This window comes from Borostomias antarcticus, assembly GCF_949987555.1.
Source record: "Borostomias antarcticus genome assembly, chromosome: 5".
Classification (NCBI taxonomy): Eukaryota; Metazoa; Chordata; class Actinopteri; order Stomiiformes; family Stomiidae; genus Borostomias; species Borostomias antarcticus.
The window spans coordinates 15,504,104-15,522,613 of record NC_140238.1 but is presented as its reverse complement, the minus strand read 5'-3'; the positions used below and the strand labels follow the sequence as shown (position 1 = coordinate 15,522,613).

General features: G+C 48.2%; 1 protein-coding gene across 2 annotated transcripts in view; it reads right to left on the bottom strand.

Annotated features, from left to right (window-relative positions):
- Positions 1-16,580, bottom strand: part of slc8a3 (solute carrier family 8 member 3) — a gene marked incomplete at both ends in the record, with an annotated part of 56,014 nt that extends 39,434 nt beyond the window's left edge. For both annotated transcript variants that reach the window (XM_084437548.1, XM_084437549.1), the window contains one exon: positions 14,800-16,580. In XM_084437548.1, the coding sequence (XP_084293674.1) occupies positions 14,800-16,580 (1,781 nt within the window). The remainder of the gene's footprint in view (positions 1-14,799) is intronic.
- Between the last annotated feature and the right edge of the window lie 1,930 nt (positions 16,581-18,510).

Below are 18,510 nucleotides of genomic sequence, written 5' to 3'. Positions count from 1 at the left end.
GAGAGAGAGGGAGAGGAATAAAGGGCTGGGAAGAGAGGGAGGCGTAGAAATGAGAGACAGAAAGCAACAGCAGCAGATAGAGGTTAAAGGAAATGCAGGAGATTTTCCCCCTTCCTTTTACTTCTCCCCAGTGTCACCCTGATTATATAAGCACCACGTGCTAAAAATAATGCCTGCAGTACAAACTGTGAATATGTGTTTGTGTGTGTGTGTGTGTGTCTGTGTGCGTGCGTGAGCGCCTGCACACTCTCTCTCTCTCACACACACACACACATACATGCCTGCAATCGGTGTAAAAACACACAAGCCAACACCCACAGAACAAGACACAGAACACACATGCGATAGCGGTAAGCCTGACAACGCGTTGGCAAACACACACATACACACACACACACACACAGGCACATTCATGCATGCACATGCACGCCCAGCCGAAAAGCCAGGAGACGGGCGCACATTCTTGCTGGTTGCCATAGCGACATAGCCTCCTTCAGATGGAGGGGAACAGTGGTATGACTTCCTGGAGGGACAGACCAGAGCTGCTCTCTCTCTCTCTCTCTCTCCCCTCCACCACATGTACCTCCCCTGTCCTCTCCTCTCCTACTCACTCCTCTCCTCTCCTCCCCCGTTCTTACTTCCTTCTCTCCAGCCCTCCCTCCTCCGCCGTCGTCCTCTTTGTTTTCGTCTCTACTCACTGGATCCGGCTGCTTATTCATAAATCCCGTCAGCCCCTCAGGAGGTGTGTCTGCCTAGCAGGCAGCCCGTCTGGGCCCTGCGGTGTCATCAGCAAGATGAGGCGGCTCAGCCCCTCCAAAACCTTCATCTGTAATCTCCTCATGTGCTGCGATGTGCTTACTGCCCCCCCCCCCCCCCCCCTCCACACACACACACACACACACACACACGCACACACACACACACACACACACACACACACACACGCACGCACACGCGCACACACACACACACACACACCTCGCCGATCCCTTACTCTGGGTCCAGGCACCAAGCAGAGAGATGTGGACCTCTCCTCCCAGAGCTGGGTCAAGTGTTCATGTTCCAGCGAGCAGAGTTCCAGCCAAGGACCACATCATCACTTCCCCTTCCAGCAGGAGCAAGCCCAAGGACGAGAGAGGGAGGTAGGGGCCGGGGGGGGGTGCGGGACAGGGGGGTGGTAGGCTTGGGAGGCTGTCATGGGAGGCTATGACATGATCCATGCTGCTGACATTTGGAGGTGCTGCTGGAAGAGCAAAGATCCGGGCGCCATCTCTGCTCCGGCTCCGAGCCGTCTCTGGCTGACCGCATGGGCTCACACGCGGTGCAGACAAACGCCCTCTGAGCGTACAGTACGCCCACACGCCCGCAAAGGCTTTTAGACACACTCTTGCCGCTCTCATATATTCTAGCACGCTTCTACTGAATTCATTTACATGAAATGTGTTCTTAGCCGCTAGCTTATTCATTTCAGCTTGAGAGGCCTGTGGACATTTGGTAAGACAGTAGGAGGCAAAATTCGTGACAGCCTGTAACTCTAGTCTCCATACTGGCCCCTGGACTACATTTCTGGAATGTGCCAAGTGGGCTCTGCTTTTACACACGCACAATCCCCCACCAACCCACTGTACGTATACATACGGCACACACACATTGGTGAAAGTGAAGTGCAGCTGTTGCTGGGGGGGGGGTACCCTTCATCTTTCCCCTTTGAAGTCACCAACAGAATATCCCCCTAAAACCTCCTCACATGTCTGGTTGTCACTCTCTTCATCCAAGAGAGAGAGCTCTCCACAGGCCCTTCAATGTCTCAACATCTCTCTCTCTCTCTCTCTTGGTCTCTCTCTCTTTCTTTCTTTCTCCCTCCTTCTGTTCCCCCAGTCTGTTACACAATCCTGTCTCCGGTTCAGATCAAGAGGCGAGAGAGTCCCGCGAGATGAGCTCTCTGCCTTTCACATCCTGCCTCTTTTGTGAGGCTCTCTCCAATTATAACCATGTTCAAAGAGTGTCCTCTTGTACAAAGCCACTTCAGACTTTTATTTCCCATGCACTCTGCCAGTAACAACTTTGACGCCCGGGAGAAATGATTGTTATGTCCCAGAATGTGGGGGACAGAGAGGAAAAAGAAAGAGAAGAAGAAGAAGAAGAAGTAGAAGAAGAGGTAGAAGAAGAAGAAGAAGAAGAAGAATAGAAGAGTGAAAGAAAAAGAGGACAAAGCCTTCAATTCAGTTCCCTCAGCTAGCTGTGTTTGCAGTGTAGAAAGTAAGAAATAAAATTGAAAGCATCCATCAACGGCGTGAATTACATCAGGATAGCTCTTTACAGTACGTCAGGGATTTACAGTTGAGATATTGCATTCACAAAGCCGCCCACTCAAAACATACAGCAGGCGCACAAACAGACATACACCACAATCCTGTCATGATGAGACGAGGAGAGAGGAGAAAGAAATCTGAGGACCTGACTAAGGAGAGAGAGCATGTAAGGATAGGTGCCCCCTCAAAACCTGCACACACACGCACACACACACACACACACACACACACACACACACACACACACATACAGAACACAGAGTGGAGATGAGCTGACACTTTGAAATAACTTGCATTTAGGGTTCACCATGAAGATTAGACCTCGGCATCACTACGGCACTGACAATGAGATTCATCAGCAGAATATTGTTAGGCGGCAAACACCTGCACTCTCTCACACCCCGGGAAAAAAAAACAGCCTGAATGATGTCTTCAATCCATCATGCGATGATTAAATCATTACCTACTCCCACTCCCCCTCCATCCCTCACCTCTAGATTATGAGGCGCACATTCATCAGCGGGCATCTCTGTCTTTGGTGAGGAGGGCGAGAGGCAGGGGGACGAATGTCCCTGTATAGCTAAGCGCGGCTGAAGAGCTAAAAAAAAAAAAAGAAGTGGGGCATGCTGGGTAAAGGCCTGCTGACCCGTCAGGCCTGGTCTCTGCTCACACCGTTCCCCCTGCTGCGCCAGTTGCTTGCGCACTTCACATCCTTCCATCCCTGGCCCTGGCCTTCAGTAACGCCACGCTCTCTCGATGGCCCTTCTGCTTTCATTTTGATTCTGCTTTGGGGCCGTCACTGTCCCTGCTTGTGAAAGCTCCTTTCTCTGGCCGAGGATAGAGAGCTTATTTCCAGTGGCCTCACGGAGCAAGGGAGAGACAGAAGACGGAGAGAGGGAGAGACAGGGGAGAAAGAGAGTGGAGGAGAGAGGGAGAGAGAGAGAGAGAGAGAGAGAGAGAGAGAGAGAGTTCTTTTGGCAGAGGAAGTCTGACATTATCTACAGTACTGAGCAGATGCAGCACAGTGACATTCCGCAGTGTGGAAATGGAATCTTTCATCTGCTAGGGGAGCTTCCCCGTTTACCAGTCCACAATTAGCATTAGGCTATATAAGCCCTGAATGATTCATTCAGAGCTTGTTAAAACGTTCATCTATTAATCATACAAAAAAATAAAGTCTAGGTTTACTCTTTCTGGTAAACATTTGATTTCCTCGGTAGCCCTCTCGTTTTGTTGGTAAAGGGTAAACGGAAAGCATTAGAAGCTGAGAAGGGGGAATCCTATCCCTGCTCAAACTGTTCACACCGCATACCCTCATTCTGTACCAGACCTGCAGCAAAAGGCGGAAAAGAATCTGCAGCTTTCTTATAAAATCTCCTTTTTAGAACACATTGCCTCATCAATCTATATCTTCCCTGCCCGGGGACGACTTCTGCCTTCCTCGGACATGACAGCTGTTCCATTTGCCTTTTGTTCCCCGCATTGCTGCATTCATCAGTGGGCAACAGAAATTCTATACCACTTTTTTCCCCTTATTGACATTGTGATGAAATGGCCTGGCCGTACAGTAGATGACAGGCGGCAGAGCCCCATTAGCTGGACCTGCCGCGCAGCGCTGCTCTCCGCGTGTCCCACAGACGTACAGTATGATGTTTAACCAGGACCCCGTGGACAGTGGAACTCCCCACCTCAAGCCCCTTCCAGGGATGGCTGCCTCTCAAACTGGCCCGCTTCAAACATCAGAAGATTAAAAGGCTCTTCAACTGCCTGGATGAAGCCAATTTACCATGTAAAAACTCTAATTGTTAGCTTAAATAAGGTACCAAGTTGGTCAAAGTCAATTAAAAGAATCGAAGTATGGAAATACAATGTATAGTTTTGACATAGAAATTAAAGTAATTGCTCATTTAACAGTTTGATAAATAGTGGCAAACGAAATAACAGCAGTTTTAACGATGTAACAGCATCAAAGGCTGGATTTCCATAAGGGAAAGACGAAAACAACAATCTTCAAAAGGAAGTGTTAAATCTCTTAGAGGAATGAGCCTAACAAACACATCTACACAAACACACACACACACACAAATGCACATGCATAAGCATGCACAAAAACACAAAGGATTAAGAATCCAAGAACATCTTATCATGTAAGAATATCACAATTCAGAATCATATGGTGATAAACACATTTACACAATGGGACTGACAACAGCAACTGAAATCAGTGTTCTGGGAGGAAAGAAGAATAACAACAAAAAAAGAAAAAAGAACTGGAAGAACAGAGAGAAACTGGGAGGATAAAAGCTGAGGTTGAGAAAGGGGAGGCGACACTAAGGCCCTTGCCTGTTCCTCTTGTGGTATTGTGGCATGAAAGCAAACTGAATTCGCAGTGAAGTTTTAATTAGGACTGTCCTGTACCTCAGGTCATGCAGGGACCATTCTGAACAGACTGTTCACAATAGACCCCGGTGATCAACAAATATAATTTATATTCAATCTTCCACACCCATTTTGAGTCATTACCTTACAATCCGGTTTATAGATTCTATCCCTGTCAATTTTCTGGCCCGGGAATGGTCATGGACCCTGCCTGCTATAATCAATGTGGCTCACAGAGGAGAAATTCAATCCAATCTACAGTAACTGTCCACCCAGCCCTCCCCCTCTCTCCCCCTCCCTCTCTCCCCCTCCCCCTCTCCCCCACCTGGTCAGGCCTCATCAAATCTGTCTCCAGTGCACCAGAATCATGGGGCTCTTTTTGCATTCCTCCTCTTCCCTCTCTCCCTGTCTCTGGTTTTCGGTACAGTGTGTCAGATTTGCTCGCCTCCTCCCCTGGCCCCTCTGGTGTCACAGTTGGTGGCATGTTAAAAAAAGAGCTATGCTACTTCGGGTTGGATGAAATCTAACATGACAGGTGCCATGACTGTAGTAGGGACAAATGTATTTTTCCAGTTTACATCCAGAGACAAATCTCTCTCATTTAATTTCCCCCGTCCCAAAGCCGCTTGGCCAGGCTCGAGCACATGGAACAATTGGCTATGATATATGAAGTGTTTTATTCCAAAACGCTATCCAACACATAAAACAGCAAACCTCTGTATCTCTGTCTGTTTCCATTTTCATCAGACAGCATCGGCCTGACAGCATTCATATTTGTTGTATATATATGTTCGCCGTGATGCTACTTTTCACTATGTTCTACTCCATTCACTTATGCTAAAAGTATTAGTAATTAGAACAGTAGTAGTGGCTGCATGAAATTGGTCGTCTTCTGGTTGATCTACCGGCCAATAATATCAACCAAATGTCAAGAAGTGGACATCATTGGATTCCTCTCGGCCAAAGAATCTAGCTATCTGCATCTAAGCAGTTTGGAGTCAATTAGTGTCATTATAAGCACAGAGAATAACCACCTATTGACCGCCATTCAGCTGGAGCGGAATACATTTCCTCATTCATTCTCTATGTCGGCCAGTTTGATACCCGAATCTCACATTCTGGGGATGGTGGGGGAGTTGGGGCGGGGGGGTTGGTCCACTGACTTTTATCCATCAAGTTCTTTAAAGACTTCAAGTTCTATAAAGACTGATTTCATATTTGGGAATTACTTTAGCAAATGGCATAATGGCATAAATGGCCATTTATATTCCATAAACCGTTTTTTTGTTGTTGCCAAAAATAATTTCAAAAAAAGGAATGAAGGAACAGAAAAATCGGTGAAAGCTTGGTTGAAAGAGAAATATCAGGAAAGATAAAATTATAAAAGAAATGAGAACACATGAGAGATGGAGCGAGAGTGAGAGCCCAGACACGATAAGACACGCTGGTACATGAAAAAGAAAACATGAAAGGGGGAAATTAAAGGAGAGATAGTGAAGGAGGTTATGTTGGATGGTTGGTAGAGAGAGAGAGAGAGAGAGAGAGAGAGAGAGAGAGAGAGAGAGAGAGAAAGAGCTCTTGGCAAGGCTGAGACCTGTAACCTATTCATCTTTCGCCAGCTCCCTGATGCTGACAGTTGCGACCCAAGGGGGGGGGGGGGTTCTCTGCCTTCCCAACCAACCCTCCCCATCTTTCAGCCCGCCCCCCCCACACACACACACACACAAACACACACAGTACCCCAGGTTGTCCACTACCTGGTCTGGCTGAGTGCTACTGTCCATCCCTCTGAGGGACAGAATGGGATGGAGGGGGCCTCCTCATCGTGTGTCCAAGCCAGGGTCCAGAGGGGGTTACCCCCTCCCCTTACCACGCCATGTTTCCCTGTCCTCTTCAGCTGGACCCTACCCTGTCTACAGCTCCCTGTCAAGATGCCACGGACGTTATCCTCTGTCGAAGTTCTTCTTGTCTGATCTCTAGTGTACTTCCATGTCAAAACCCTCCAAGCTCTGAGTTATTGCAGACTGTCCCCTGTTTCGATTAGAGGGACCTAGTCGTGTCCTTCCTCTCTGGGCTAGGGTCTGGGCTAGGATCTGGGCTAGGGTCTGGGCTAGGATCTGGGATAGGATATGGGCTAGGGTCTGGGCTAGGATCTGGGCTAGGATCTGGGCTAGGGTCTGGGCTAGGGTCTGGGCTAGGATCTGGGATAGGATCTGGGCTAGGGTCTGGGATAGCATCTGGGATAGGATTTGGGATAGGATCTGGGCTAGGATCTGGGCTAGGATCTGGGATAGGATCTGGGCTAGGATCTGGGATAGGATCTGGGCTAGGATCTGGGATAGGATCTGGGATAGGATCTGGGATGGGCCTGGTGGTCCAACTGGGGCTCAGACACCTTCCATTAGAAGCGGGTATTCAACATGATACAGGAGAGCGTGGCTGGGCTCAGGAGAAGCCCTCCCTCTATGGCAGTGTTAATAAGGCTGGCACTCAAGCATCAACAGGGCGGATTAGATTAAAAGATCTGTTTTCCTCTCTGGAGTGAACCCTTCTCTCCCACCAGCACAGAGACACGCTAGCCTGGAAGAACACACATACACACACAAACACACACACAAACACACACAAACACACACACACACACACACACACACACACACACACACACACACACAGGGACTCACACAGACATACAGTAGACACACATCTGACGGGGGATGAGCAGCATGTATGTCTTCAGCTTGGAGAAGGTGGGATCTGTGTTTTGTCTGACTAGGGTATGCTGATAGAGCTCTACTGTTTTTCTGAGAAAAAGTATGTTAGAGACAGAGAGAGAGAGACAGAGAAAGAGAGAGACAGAGACAGAGAGAGAAAGAGAGAGAGAACACACTAGTAAGGGAGGGGGGACAATAACCAATTAAGATTTCTGATGGCTGCTTTGTGTCGTTCTATACTTCATTGCCTCTGTCCTTATGGAGCTGTGTTCCACATCAAAGCAGGATTAGTGGTCACTCATCAGCCAGTGGCTTCGCTCAGTCAAGATCTCCCTGTCATGAATCATGACTATGTGAATCAAACAGTCCTTTCCGGTAAAACCAAGAAGTCAGGAGGATACGCCCCCCTTTATTTTCATTGGTTATATTGTATTTTGTATTTGCACTGTATTTTGAATTTGCACTGTTCTTTGTATTGCATTTGCACAGTCCTGTCCTGTCCTATACCCTGTCCTTTGTTATCTTCATCAGTGTATGCCATTACCCTAGTCAAATTCCTAGTAACCATGTACATGGCAAATAAACAGATCTTGAATCTGGACTAAAGACGACCGAACAAAAAGGAACGTTCATAAAATATGGTCAAATTAGCAGTGATCTTAACCCCTCAATGTCCCACAGAGCGCCCAATCCATACGTACATCCTAACATCCTTCACAGACTACACAAGAAAAACGCTAGGTTTACCACACTTCAGTTTCACTCGAACAACAGAATAGGCCATCTATAGGGCTGTGCAGCACAAGCTCAGTCCCTGCACCCCCCCCCCCCGTGCTGATCTCATTCCTAACTCTGAGTTACAGGCCACATAGGAGTGATGGGGGGGAGCATGGGTTGGCATTACAGTGAGGAACTACTGATGCATTCTGGCGCATTTTCTACTGCAGCACCCTGGGAATATGGAGCCGCCAGAGCTCCTGAAGGAGGTCCCCAGAGCTGAGGCAGAGCATGCTGGTCTGGCCTGGAACCGGGAGCGAGAGGCTGGGAGGGAGGGAGGGAGGGAGGGAGGGAGGGAGGCTGGGAGGGAGGGAGCGAGGGAGGCTGGGAGGGAGTGAGCGAGGGAGGGAGGGAGGCTGGGAGGGAGGAAGGGAAGGGAAGAGCGGGTCTGGGTCTGGGACTGGTTCTGTAGACAATGGCTGTGGGGGGGGGGATCCTATGAGGAGATGGATCAGTTCTGGACACAGCCAGTCCAGGGATGGAGGGGTGGTGGAGATGGGATCAGGTACAACCGGTCAACTGGCCAGAGTGGTGAAATAAGCGAGGGGGAGACGGTCGAAGCTCGAGGTTGAATACTAAACTGTTTTGTATGTTTTTTTTGCGTGGCTGTAAGCCAGCGCACCTAGGATAGCGTTTGTCCGGTTATCACTACCTCCCTCCCTCCCTCCCTCCCTCCCTCCCTCCCTCCCTCCCTCCCTCCCTCCCTCCCTCGAATGTTGACCTGCATTTCTCTGTTGGCACCACAAGAGGCAGTAGTCCCACCACACCGAAATAAAGAAGGACACCAAAATCAACTCACTGATCTCCACTGTAAGTAGAATAGCGGTGAAAGCATCGGACTCCCACGTGGGAGATCGGGGTTCAAGGCCCCGGTTGGGATGATTTTATGGGACTATACCCCAAACCTCCACATGTTCATCCTTTCACTCCAATCTTTTTATCCCTTACCTTTGTCCAGAAACAGAAGTTGAACCAACTGCAGCAAAATAGCTAACGTTACAGGAATCATCAGCCACTAACCGCTACCATTAATGTTATGGAAGCTGTTGCTAGTTGTTGTGAGCTCATGAGCTAACTGGCTATCCCGTTCTTATTGTGCTGGATTAGCATCAAAAGCATAGAAACTGATGTGTCCAGGCGACAAGACCTATCTTAATTGATCATACATTATTTCATATCATTTCAATTCACAGCTATTTCAGTGGCATGACTAGCTTCTGTTCTACCAGTCCTGAACAGAAACAAGCCAGCCACGCACATAAGCCAGGCTTGACCTGGCGTGGTTCTTTGAACGATTCACATCCACTCTTTCAGACACATAACTACCCAATTGAAGTGTAAGAGTAGTACTCTACTCTGGTAGTGTCGGCAAGGAATCTGCGCGTTCAGTCAGTGACCCTCAGAGACATATAGCCTGTTGCTTTACAAGGGGAAATGCTCATCTTCAAAAAATGCTCCTCCGACGGAACCAGAACTCTGACCTCTGACCTCCAGCCAGCTGACCGGAGCAGATGAGAGGGCCGGGCCGATGAATAAGACAAGACTGAAAAAAATCATTATTCATTCATATACACAGCCGCCTGTCCTGCAGCCGCCCTTCACTCACACTTTTGCATATGACATTTGAGTCAAACGCTGGTGTCAAAAAGGTGAAATAACTCTTTTAAATTAGAGAGGACATATTTTTTCTATCGGAGAAATTGGAAACATGTGCTGTGCCACTAAGTGCTCTTTGTCGATTTCACAGGCGGTGAAATTAATTCAAATGTCACGCGAAACATTTAAAAAAAAGCCAGCTCTTCTCCTTTTCCCCCTGGTCCATATGTCCTTGCAACCACTAGCCCAGCTAGTCTTTGCCACGCCACCTTAGCTCTCTCCCTCCCTCCCCCCCCCCCCGCCCCCCCCCCCTCTCTCTCTCTCTCTCTCTCTCTCTCTCTCTCTCTCTCCCTCTCTCTCTCTCTCTCTCTCTCCCTCCCTCCCTCCCTCCCTCCCTCCCTCCCTCCCTCCCTCCCTCCCTCCCTCCCTCCCTCCCTCCCTCCCCCCCCCCTCTCTCTCTGGGCTGGTATTGATTTTTGCTCTTAATGCTGTGCTCTGCATGGAGGATGATGTTGTAGAATAGTGACCTTTCCTTTATCAAGGTATGCAGTTGTGGGCAGCAGCAGGTGCTGACACAGGAAGGGCACAGTGGCTGTCCTAGCAAACAGGACAGAGAGGAGACCGGTGACCTTGAGCGTTGTGTATCGATACGTGACACCACATTTAGTTCAAGCTCACATCAACCTTTTTTTTTTTTTTTTTTTAAGATAGTGAAGTCCCATTTGACGTAAAGTTGTTCTTATGTCTGTGGAATAAAGATTTAATAACTGCAGAAACAAATGGAGATTCGGTTTCAATTACTGTGTAACTACGTGTTACTACAATGTTGGTACTAACTTAATGACAGTGCTGTTTCAGGTGTCCTCTTCGTACACCGCCCCTACAAACAAATATCATGTTGCTCTGCGTACAGGATATTTGCTTACGCTACAAAACATCCTGGATGCTTTGGGTTTGACCCACTGATGTACTTACCTCAATCTTAACCCTATTAGGTTGCGAGCGCTGTCAAAGTTTGGGGATCAGGAATATATGATCCCTGCTCAGATTTACACTCAGAGACTCAGGGGGACTCTAGGAGCTGCTGGCGACACACCCTACTCTGAATTGTGTTATAAATAAGCTTTAGCTTAATTGCTTCCCCCCTCCCAACCCCGTCTGGGAGGAACAAGCACAGGGCCATCATATTTATTACCACCCAACATGCGCGCGCGTGTGTGTGTGTGTGTGTGTGTGTGTGTGTACTCACTGTAGATTAAGGAGTCTGAACGTGTGAAAGCTGTGTGAGTGTCAAAATGTAGAAGAGGGATATGCAAAGGGTGTGTGTGTGTGTGTGTGTGTGTGTGTGTGTGTGTGTGTGTGTGTGTGTGTATGTTTGTGTGTGTGTGTGTGTGTGTGTGTGTGTGTGTGTGCGTTTGTTAGTACATGCAGGGGGTTAAATCAGTAAATTACTGCTACCCTGTTACCTTACAAATATATTTTTTAAATGGAGCACCCTCAATAAGCACTGACTGACCAAAGTTCACAACCCCTTTGGATTTACAGAATAATTTCATATAATCTCCTCGCAAGTAATTACCGCCACGGCTGAGAGAGGCCATAAAAAAGGACACATCAGCACCACTTCTAAGGAAAACAGCTGCAGGTACACACAGACATGGAGTAAGACCACAGAGATAAGGCAGGAGGACATGACTGGCAGACCCAGTGAGAACGCTGGTGTGAGGGGTTTGTGACGACGGCTGACTGCAGCCCGAGCTGTTCCAGTGCGCTTGCCTCCTGTGCTGGCAGGGGAAAACCTGAGTGGTCAGCAGGACGAGGATAAGTGTGCAGACATGTGTCCTGTCACTCATGGAGTCAAGAAGGTGGCAACTACACGTTCTTGAGAGGTAGGGGAAGGGGGGGGGGGCAGGGGGTTACGGAGAAGCCAAAGAGGCTAGAGAAGCTAGCGGCACACCTGACAGCGATCAAGGCGTGAACCTATAAATAACTCAATACCTGATGCCATCAGTGAAATTACGAGTTTACCAAACATGCATCAACAACCATGCTCACATAGGCGTGACGACGCTCACAATTACATTAGCTGATTCTGGCCCAGTCATTGCACACCACTCATTTGTTTATGAATTCATCGGCACCTGGTTAAACAGCGGTCTCTCCAGGGAGAGAGCTGCAACCACCGAACAGCTGTGTTGCCTTGACTGGGTCAAAAGAGCCAGAAGCCCTCAACCTCTAACCGTTCATTATTCCAGCCAACAAGCTCCGCATTCCGTTCAACCCTCAAATCCTGCCACTCTCACCCCAAAACGGTCCGTGTTAGTTGGACTTTTTGAGTTATTCTAACCCTAACCTAGTCATGTTACAGCATTGACCGGCCACAAAGTGAACATTTCAGAAACTCATGGGTTGCGGATGAAGCGATCTTCCATTAGCCCATATCTACCATATTGTCGCTGAAAACCATTAACTAAATACTTCGCACTGAGTTCCACTGTCTCGCCAAGAATGGAGTGATGTATCCCGGACGCCCAGATTAGAACCGTTATAAATTTCCGCTCTGGCTGATAACAATGGGCCCAAAGTGTGTCAAAAGAGATTGAGAGTCAAAGCCTCGTAAAACAGGAGGGTGGGAAGGGAGAGGGAGAGAGCAGAAGGATGAAGCGGCCTAAAAGGGCGTCACCCCCCCCCGCCCCTTAGTCAGGGTTCAGGTTCCACACCCATTTAGTCACAGCAATTAATGCTAATTTGTAGCAAGAAAGGAAACTGTGGTAACCATGGATTTAACAATGGGAAACCCTCACTTTTTTTTCCTCGATAAACTAAAATTTCTCTCAATGAAAGTAATGAGATCAACTAGCCCTTTATAAATCATTCCTGTTTGAAGTAAGCCTTTATAGCATGCGTTATAACACGAGTAGCCTACATGTCTATGAACACTGTGCAAAAACTAGATATTCACACTATAGAGAGCACTGAGTAGATACCGTGGATGCCCTTGATGAGAGATTTTAGAGACAGAGAAAGTCAATGCAATTATGTATATTTTAAATAGTCCTTTTATTTGCTCTGCACATTCTGTTTTGTTTAACAGATTCCTACTGCTAGTAGGCGTCCTGATAACTGTTGGTCTCTGCTCCTGGATAACCTGTCATATCCTCTATGTGCTTCATGATTGAACACAGAATCTAATTCATTACTCTTCCACCAGCATTTGTTTGGGGATTGCAGACCTGCTATAATATGACCCGCTGTTCAACAAAAACACCAGTACTACAGTAGCATGTGAGAGGGAGAGCAAGGATTTTCATATGCTCTCAAACAATTCTCCGTCCTAGCCTTCCCGTGTGTTTGATTATCATGAAATTCACTAAAGCACTACCATTTTCATCTCTATCTAGGATTACAGGATTCAAGGTAATGGTTACAGCTAGTTTAAGCAACCATCTCATCAGTTAATATAGGTCTCTGTCTTCAATAACCAGATCCGGAGTCAGGCACTATGGCCTTTGACCCTGCCCTATCCTCACTCTGCTTAATCGACCTTGTCAAGAACATAAATCTACTCATTTCAACTAATTTGAGACAGCAATCAGTGTGGGTCTGGAATGGATACTCAGAGATTTGATTCCTCTCTGTTTAATTGGAACGCTATGAGGCAATAATTCTGAGAACATAGAGTTCTGCTAGATTGCCTGAGGCTGATTATTTTGCTGCACATTCACACTGTGCTCCTCCGTGTGCTCTGGCAGACTGGAGGGGTACTGTACTGTAAAGGGACTGAACTCAAAGCACAATGCGCAACACAATGAGCAGATCAATAGATCGGCGTTCCCTCACAATGCAGACAACATCACAGCATCCCCCTAATAATAGTCCTTCTGTCCATTACCCCCCAGCAGGCTTAGGCCCAGCCCCAAAAAGCCTCACACACAAATCAACTAGAGCCCCCCTAGTTCTGGTAGGAGAACCAGAAGCCCCAGGAGCCTGCTGATCACACAGAACCCAACCCCTCGCCCCCCCCTGCCCCTGGGCTGTATCAGCCCTCTGGAGCCCAGACCCCGGGCCTTGCCAGTTTGTAAATTCAGCCTGGGTCCTAACTGATGAGGAAAACATGACAAATGCATGTCAAGGATAAATAGGATAGTGTTTGCCTGAAAATATATACGGTATGTACACAGTCAGCGACATTTACACTTCGCATAAATCTATTCAGACAAATAAACCTACAGAATGTCCAATAGCCCAGTCACAGTGGTGTCCCCATGCAGAGCTACAAACAGAAACACAGTCGTTTAGGAGCTATCCTACAGTACACACACCGGACTCTAACACTGGAGTGAGAATACCAGAGTATTGCTGCAAGCTTTGGTCAGAGTCAGTCCATTCTGATGCAGACCCCAGTGTTCTTGCAGCATAGTGCCGCACACACAGTGCAGATGCTCTAGAAACCGGGGCTTGCCTCAGCACTATGAAAACAAAAGCAGTGGGGATTAGAGATGTGGAGGGAGGCTACTCAAGGTTTGTGTCATGTGACGGATCACAAAGCTCAAACCCTATTGTGTGGGAAGAGACACCGGATCACTGTCAGAATTCACATTCAGATTCATGCCTTGATGGGTGCAGAATCTTTCATGAGGAAACAGGAGGAATAAAACTTGTGTGTGAGTTAGAAAGGCAAATACTCTTCAATGAAGATCTATTTAATCATGTCTTAGATGACACCTATGTGTAAATGTGACGAATCATATAAATGACGACTCAAGCGAACCACTAGAAAACACCACAAGGATTTGAATGCAACGCTTGAACGCAATAGAAAAACCTCTTTTGCATCTGTCACTACTGAATACATGTTAAGCATGCCAGGTCAAAGAATTATTTTTGACAAAAAATAAGGCAGATAAATAAACTAAAAACACACAGCTAGCCCACACATTCACCACAACTACAGTAGCATAACATCCTGTCTCGCCAACCAGCCCCCCCCCATGAGGTGAATAAAAGTAATCTCCTCTTACCAGGTCTCGTCATTTTTGAACTCCAGCTCTCCGTAGGTGTCCTCGAAGTCCTCCCCTCCTCCCTTGGCCAGGCCCTCCATGGTGCGGAAGGGCACAATGACGGTCCCCCGCGCCCCGGAAGTCCTTAGCACCTTCACCTCCATGACGCCCACGCTCTCGCTGACGTGCGCCGTGTCGCTCTCGAAGGTGAAGATGCCAGCATGGTCGTCGTCCAGGATGGTGACGGTGGCCACCGGCGGGAACCCCAGCAGGGCCTTGGGGTACGGCAGGCTGTTGGGGGACAGCAGCTCCTCGTCGTCCTCCAGGACGCGCACGTTGCTCAGGCGCACAAAGAAGTGCTCGTCCTCCTCGAAGATGTCGTCATCTATGATGCCAATGCTGATCTCCTTCAGCACCTCCCCCGGCTTGAACACCACCGTCCCCTCGGTGAACTCGTAGTCCGCCCCTGCGTTGGCCGAGCCGTCCTCCGTCTTATAATCCACGTAGATGGTCTTGGTGACGTCGCCCCCCTTCCTGACGATGGTCAGCAGGGCGGCACCGCAATTCTCCAGGCACTGGTAGACGGCGGGCTCGAAGGAGACGCGGGACACGTACTCCTCGGGCTCCTCCACGTGGACCTCCTGCACGCTGGCGCTCCTCTTGGCCTGCTCGGCCACGTGCTTCTTCAGGATGTTGCCGGCGCCCGTCATCATGCGCGTGGCCTGGATGCGGTAGAAGGCGCGACTCTTCTGCTGGTGGGACAGAGCGTAGTAGTTGGCCATCTCCACCAGCTGGTCCAGCTCCTTCTCCGGGTGCTTCTGCTTCAGGTCCTTCAGGATGCGGATCATGTCCCGGCGGGACTCGTCCGCCTCCTTGCTCTCGATCAGGCCGATCAGGTTGCTGGCCGCACCACCGTCGGCGAAGTGTGAGTTGACCATCTTGCCGTCCATCTCGATGCCCTTGGAGCGGTCGGCCTCCGACTCAATGATGACACCCCGGTGTTTGTCTGCGCGGTACTTCTTCCGCATGAACTTGTAGAACAGCAGCCGGCGGTCGGCCACCCAAGCCAGGATCACGCAGATGGGGAAGAAGGACAGTGTGACTAGGCCCTCCCAGACCTGCACCTCGTTAGGGGAGAACACAGCCAGGATCATGTAGAGCCAGATGTACGCAAAGATGCTCCAGGCAGCCGTGACGAAGAACACCCTGAGGTGCTTGACCTTGCGCGTCTCTCCGTCGGGGATGACCAGCACGCACAGGCCGATGATGACGAACATGTTGAAAGCGGCGCTGCCCACGATGGTGGAAGGCCCCAGCTCGCCGGCCTCGAAGTCGTGTCCACAGACCTCGATGACGGAGAGCAATATCTCTGGGGTGGACGAGCCCAAGGCCATGAGGGTGAGGTTGGAGACCGTCTCGTTCCACACTCGTATGGTTGTGGTGGTGGTCTCCCCGTTGGGTCTCTTGATAATTATCTCTTTCTCCTGCGAGGTGATGACCTCAATGGCCGCCATGAAGCGGTCAGCGATGATGGACACACCAAGGAACATGTAAATCATGGCCACGAAGTACACAATGACCCGTGCAATCTTGTCCCCCATAGAGGGATCCACAGGGTACCAGATGGGCAGGATGATGCCCTGCCTGCACTTTGAGCTTCCCTTGCAGGTGGCATTGTGGCTGGACAGAGTAGGGCTAGGAGTGGTCCGGGCCTCCGCGCAGAGAAAGGCTACAGCCACAGACACCAACCCCAACCAGAGGCAGGCAGATGTACCTGGCTTCACCGGCCGTGAGCGCTCCATGCACCCTCCTTCGTCTCACGGGTCCTTACCACACTGACGGTCCCTCTGGGATCCAGCACTGGGCTGTGCTTGGTCTCAACACGCCACCTGACAGCAACAGAGACAGTGGAGGGTGAGACATTCATGACATACATGAAGAAACCACTAACATACCAGCCTGCATATAAAGTGTAGTGAGGCAGAACATATTGAGATTAGAATGTAAAGTAGGTAAATAGTATGTGGTGATATACAGTAGGTATTGAGTTTATATTAGGCTACAGTATAACAATAATTGCCTCCCACTGTTATCATGCATAGAAATACATAAAACATTTCGCAGACAGAAAAACATTGGTGTTGGCAACAAGAACTACTGTAGAGCTGACAGGATTTCCACTAAGTATATTTGTTCAATGCTCCAATTAGCCTTCTACTTGGAGGAATTTCAATGAGGTGCCTGCCGCACACTGTACAAAAACTGAATAATTATTAACTTTGTGATATCAGGAGCATGATGGGCCGAGAAACACTTTCACATGCTCACAAATGCATGAGATTTTCAGGTCTGTAAACTGAACATTGTAGATAACATTAGATTCCGCTTAGACTGAATCACAGCTGATCATAGTTCTATTCCACGAGTAAAAGTTTATTCTCAGTTCAAAATACCGTATGAGTTACTCCACCCAATGATGTGGGTTTTCCCAACAACTACAGTGTAATTGTGCGGAATCTCTGGGGTAATGCACAGCTCTAAACCAAACAGCTCACTCAGCGGGCCCGCAATGTTGCCAAACTAAGCACTGTCCAAAATGTCGCATTGGCAAAAACAGCAGAGGGGAGGTGGGAAGACGTCAAGAGGCATACTCAGACAAAGGGTACAGATGCCCTGTCCAAATCCATTATAAACTGCACCCTAAATGCACACTTACCACTTCCCCCGCACAAGCCAGTTTGACAATGGCTATACACATATTGTCCAAATTTATACATAAAAGCTTGGGCTTTAAAGCCCCTCATTGGCTCATCTGTAACGGACCGGGACCATTCCTGATGATGGAAGCAGCCCGAGCCAGAAGCAAAGGGAACACGGAGAACCACTCCACACTTATGTTGAGACCAATTATGAGAGCTAACGGGAGGCGTTTATCAAGGGTTGCCCTCTCCATCCAAGCTCCTCTGTGATCACTTAGTGGACCAGGAGGCCAGGTGTGGCCCCGATGCAGGCACCTCGGCCCGCAGCCCCTCAGGCATTTTAGGCCCAATTAAAATTCTCTCTCACCACCATAGTTATATCACACAATCCAACAGAGGATTGCCCGTTTTATTACATTGGCACACCAGTCTCACTTCATTGCTTTACTGAAACAAAGGCTATTCACAAAATATTTATAAAAAAATCATTTTCACATAAAACATTGGATGGTTTGAAAATCAGCGGTTTGGAGTAGAGTTGGTGAAACCTCTCCTTTAACTGGCATAAATTCTGGCAAGTTATATTACTGTATGCAGATTCCTTCAACTATTCAATATTACAGTAAAAGTGCAGAGGTCAGGGAACAGATGCAGAGGGGAGCGAGAGAACAGGAGAGAGAATCTTGAGAATGAAGAGAGAATCTTGAGAATGAACAGAAGAGAAAAGAGAAGAGGAGAGATCTATATATGTAATTACCTATTTAACTCAACTGTAAAAATAAAAATAAATACAAATCATTTGTATATCTTTTTATTCCCATCCATATAACTTTAACCCATCTGTAAATTATTCAATGCATATCTTTTCAGCTCTTTCAATTGTTGTAAATATTTTGTAATTGTGTTATATATTTTGCATTGTTACTTGATTTTCTTACTTATTTTTAGTCTATTATTAAGCACACTTGGGCGCTATCAATTACATTTCACTGAATATTAAACCTGTATGATGTGTATATGTGACAAATAAGTC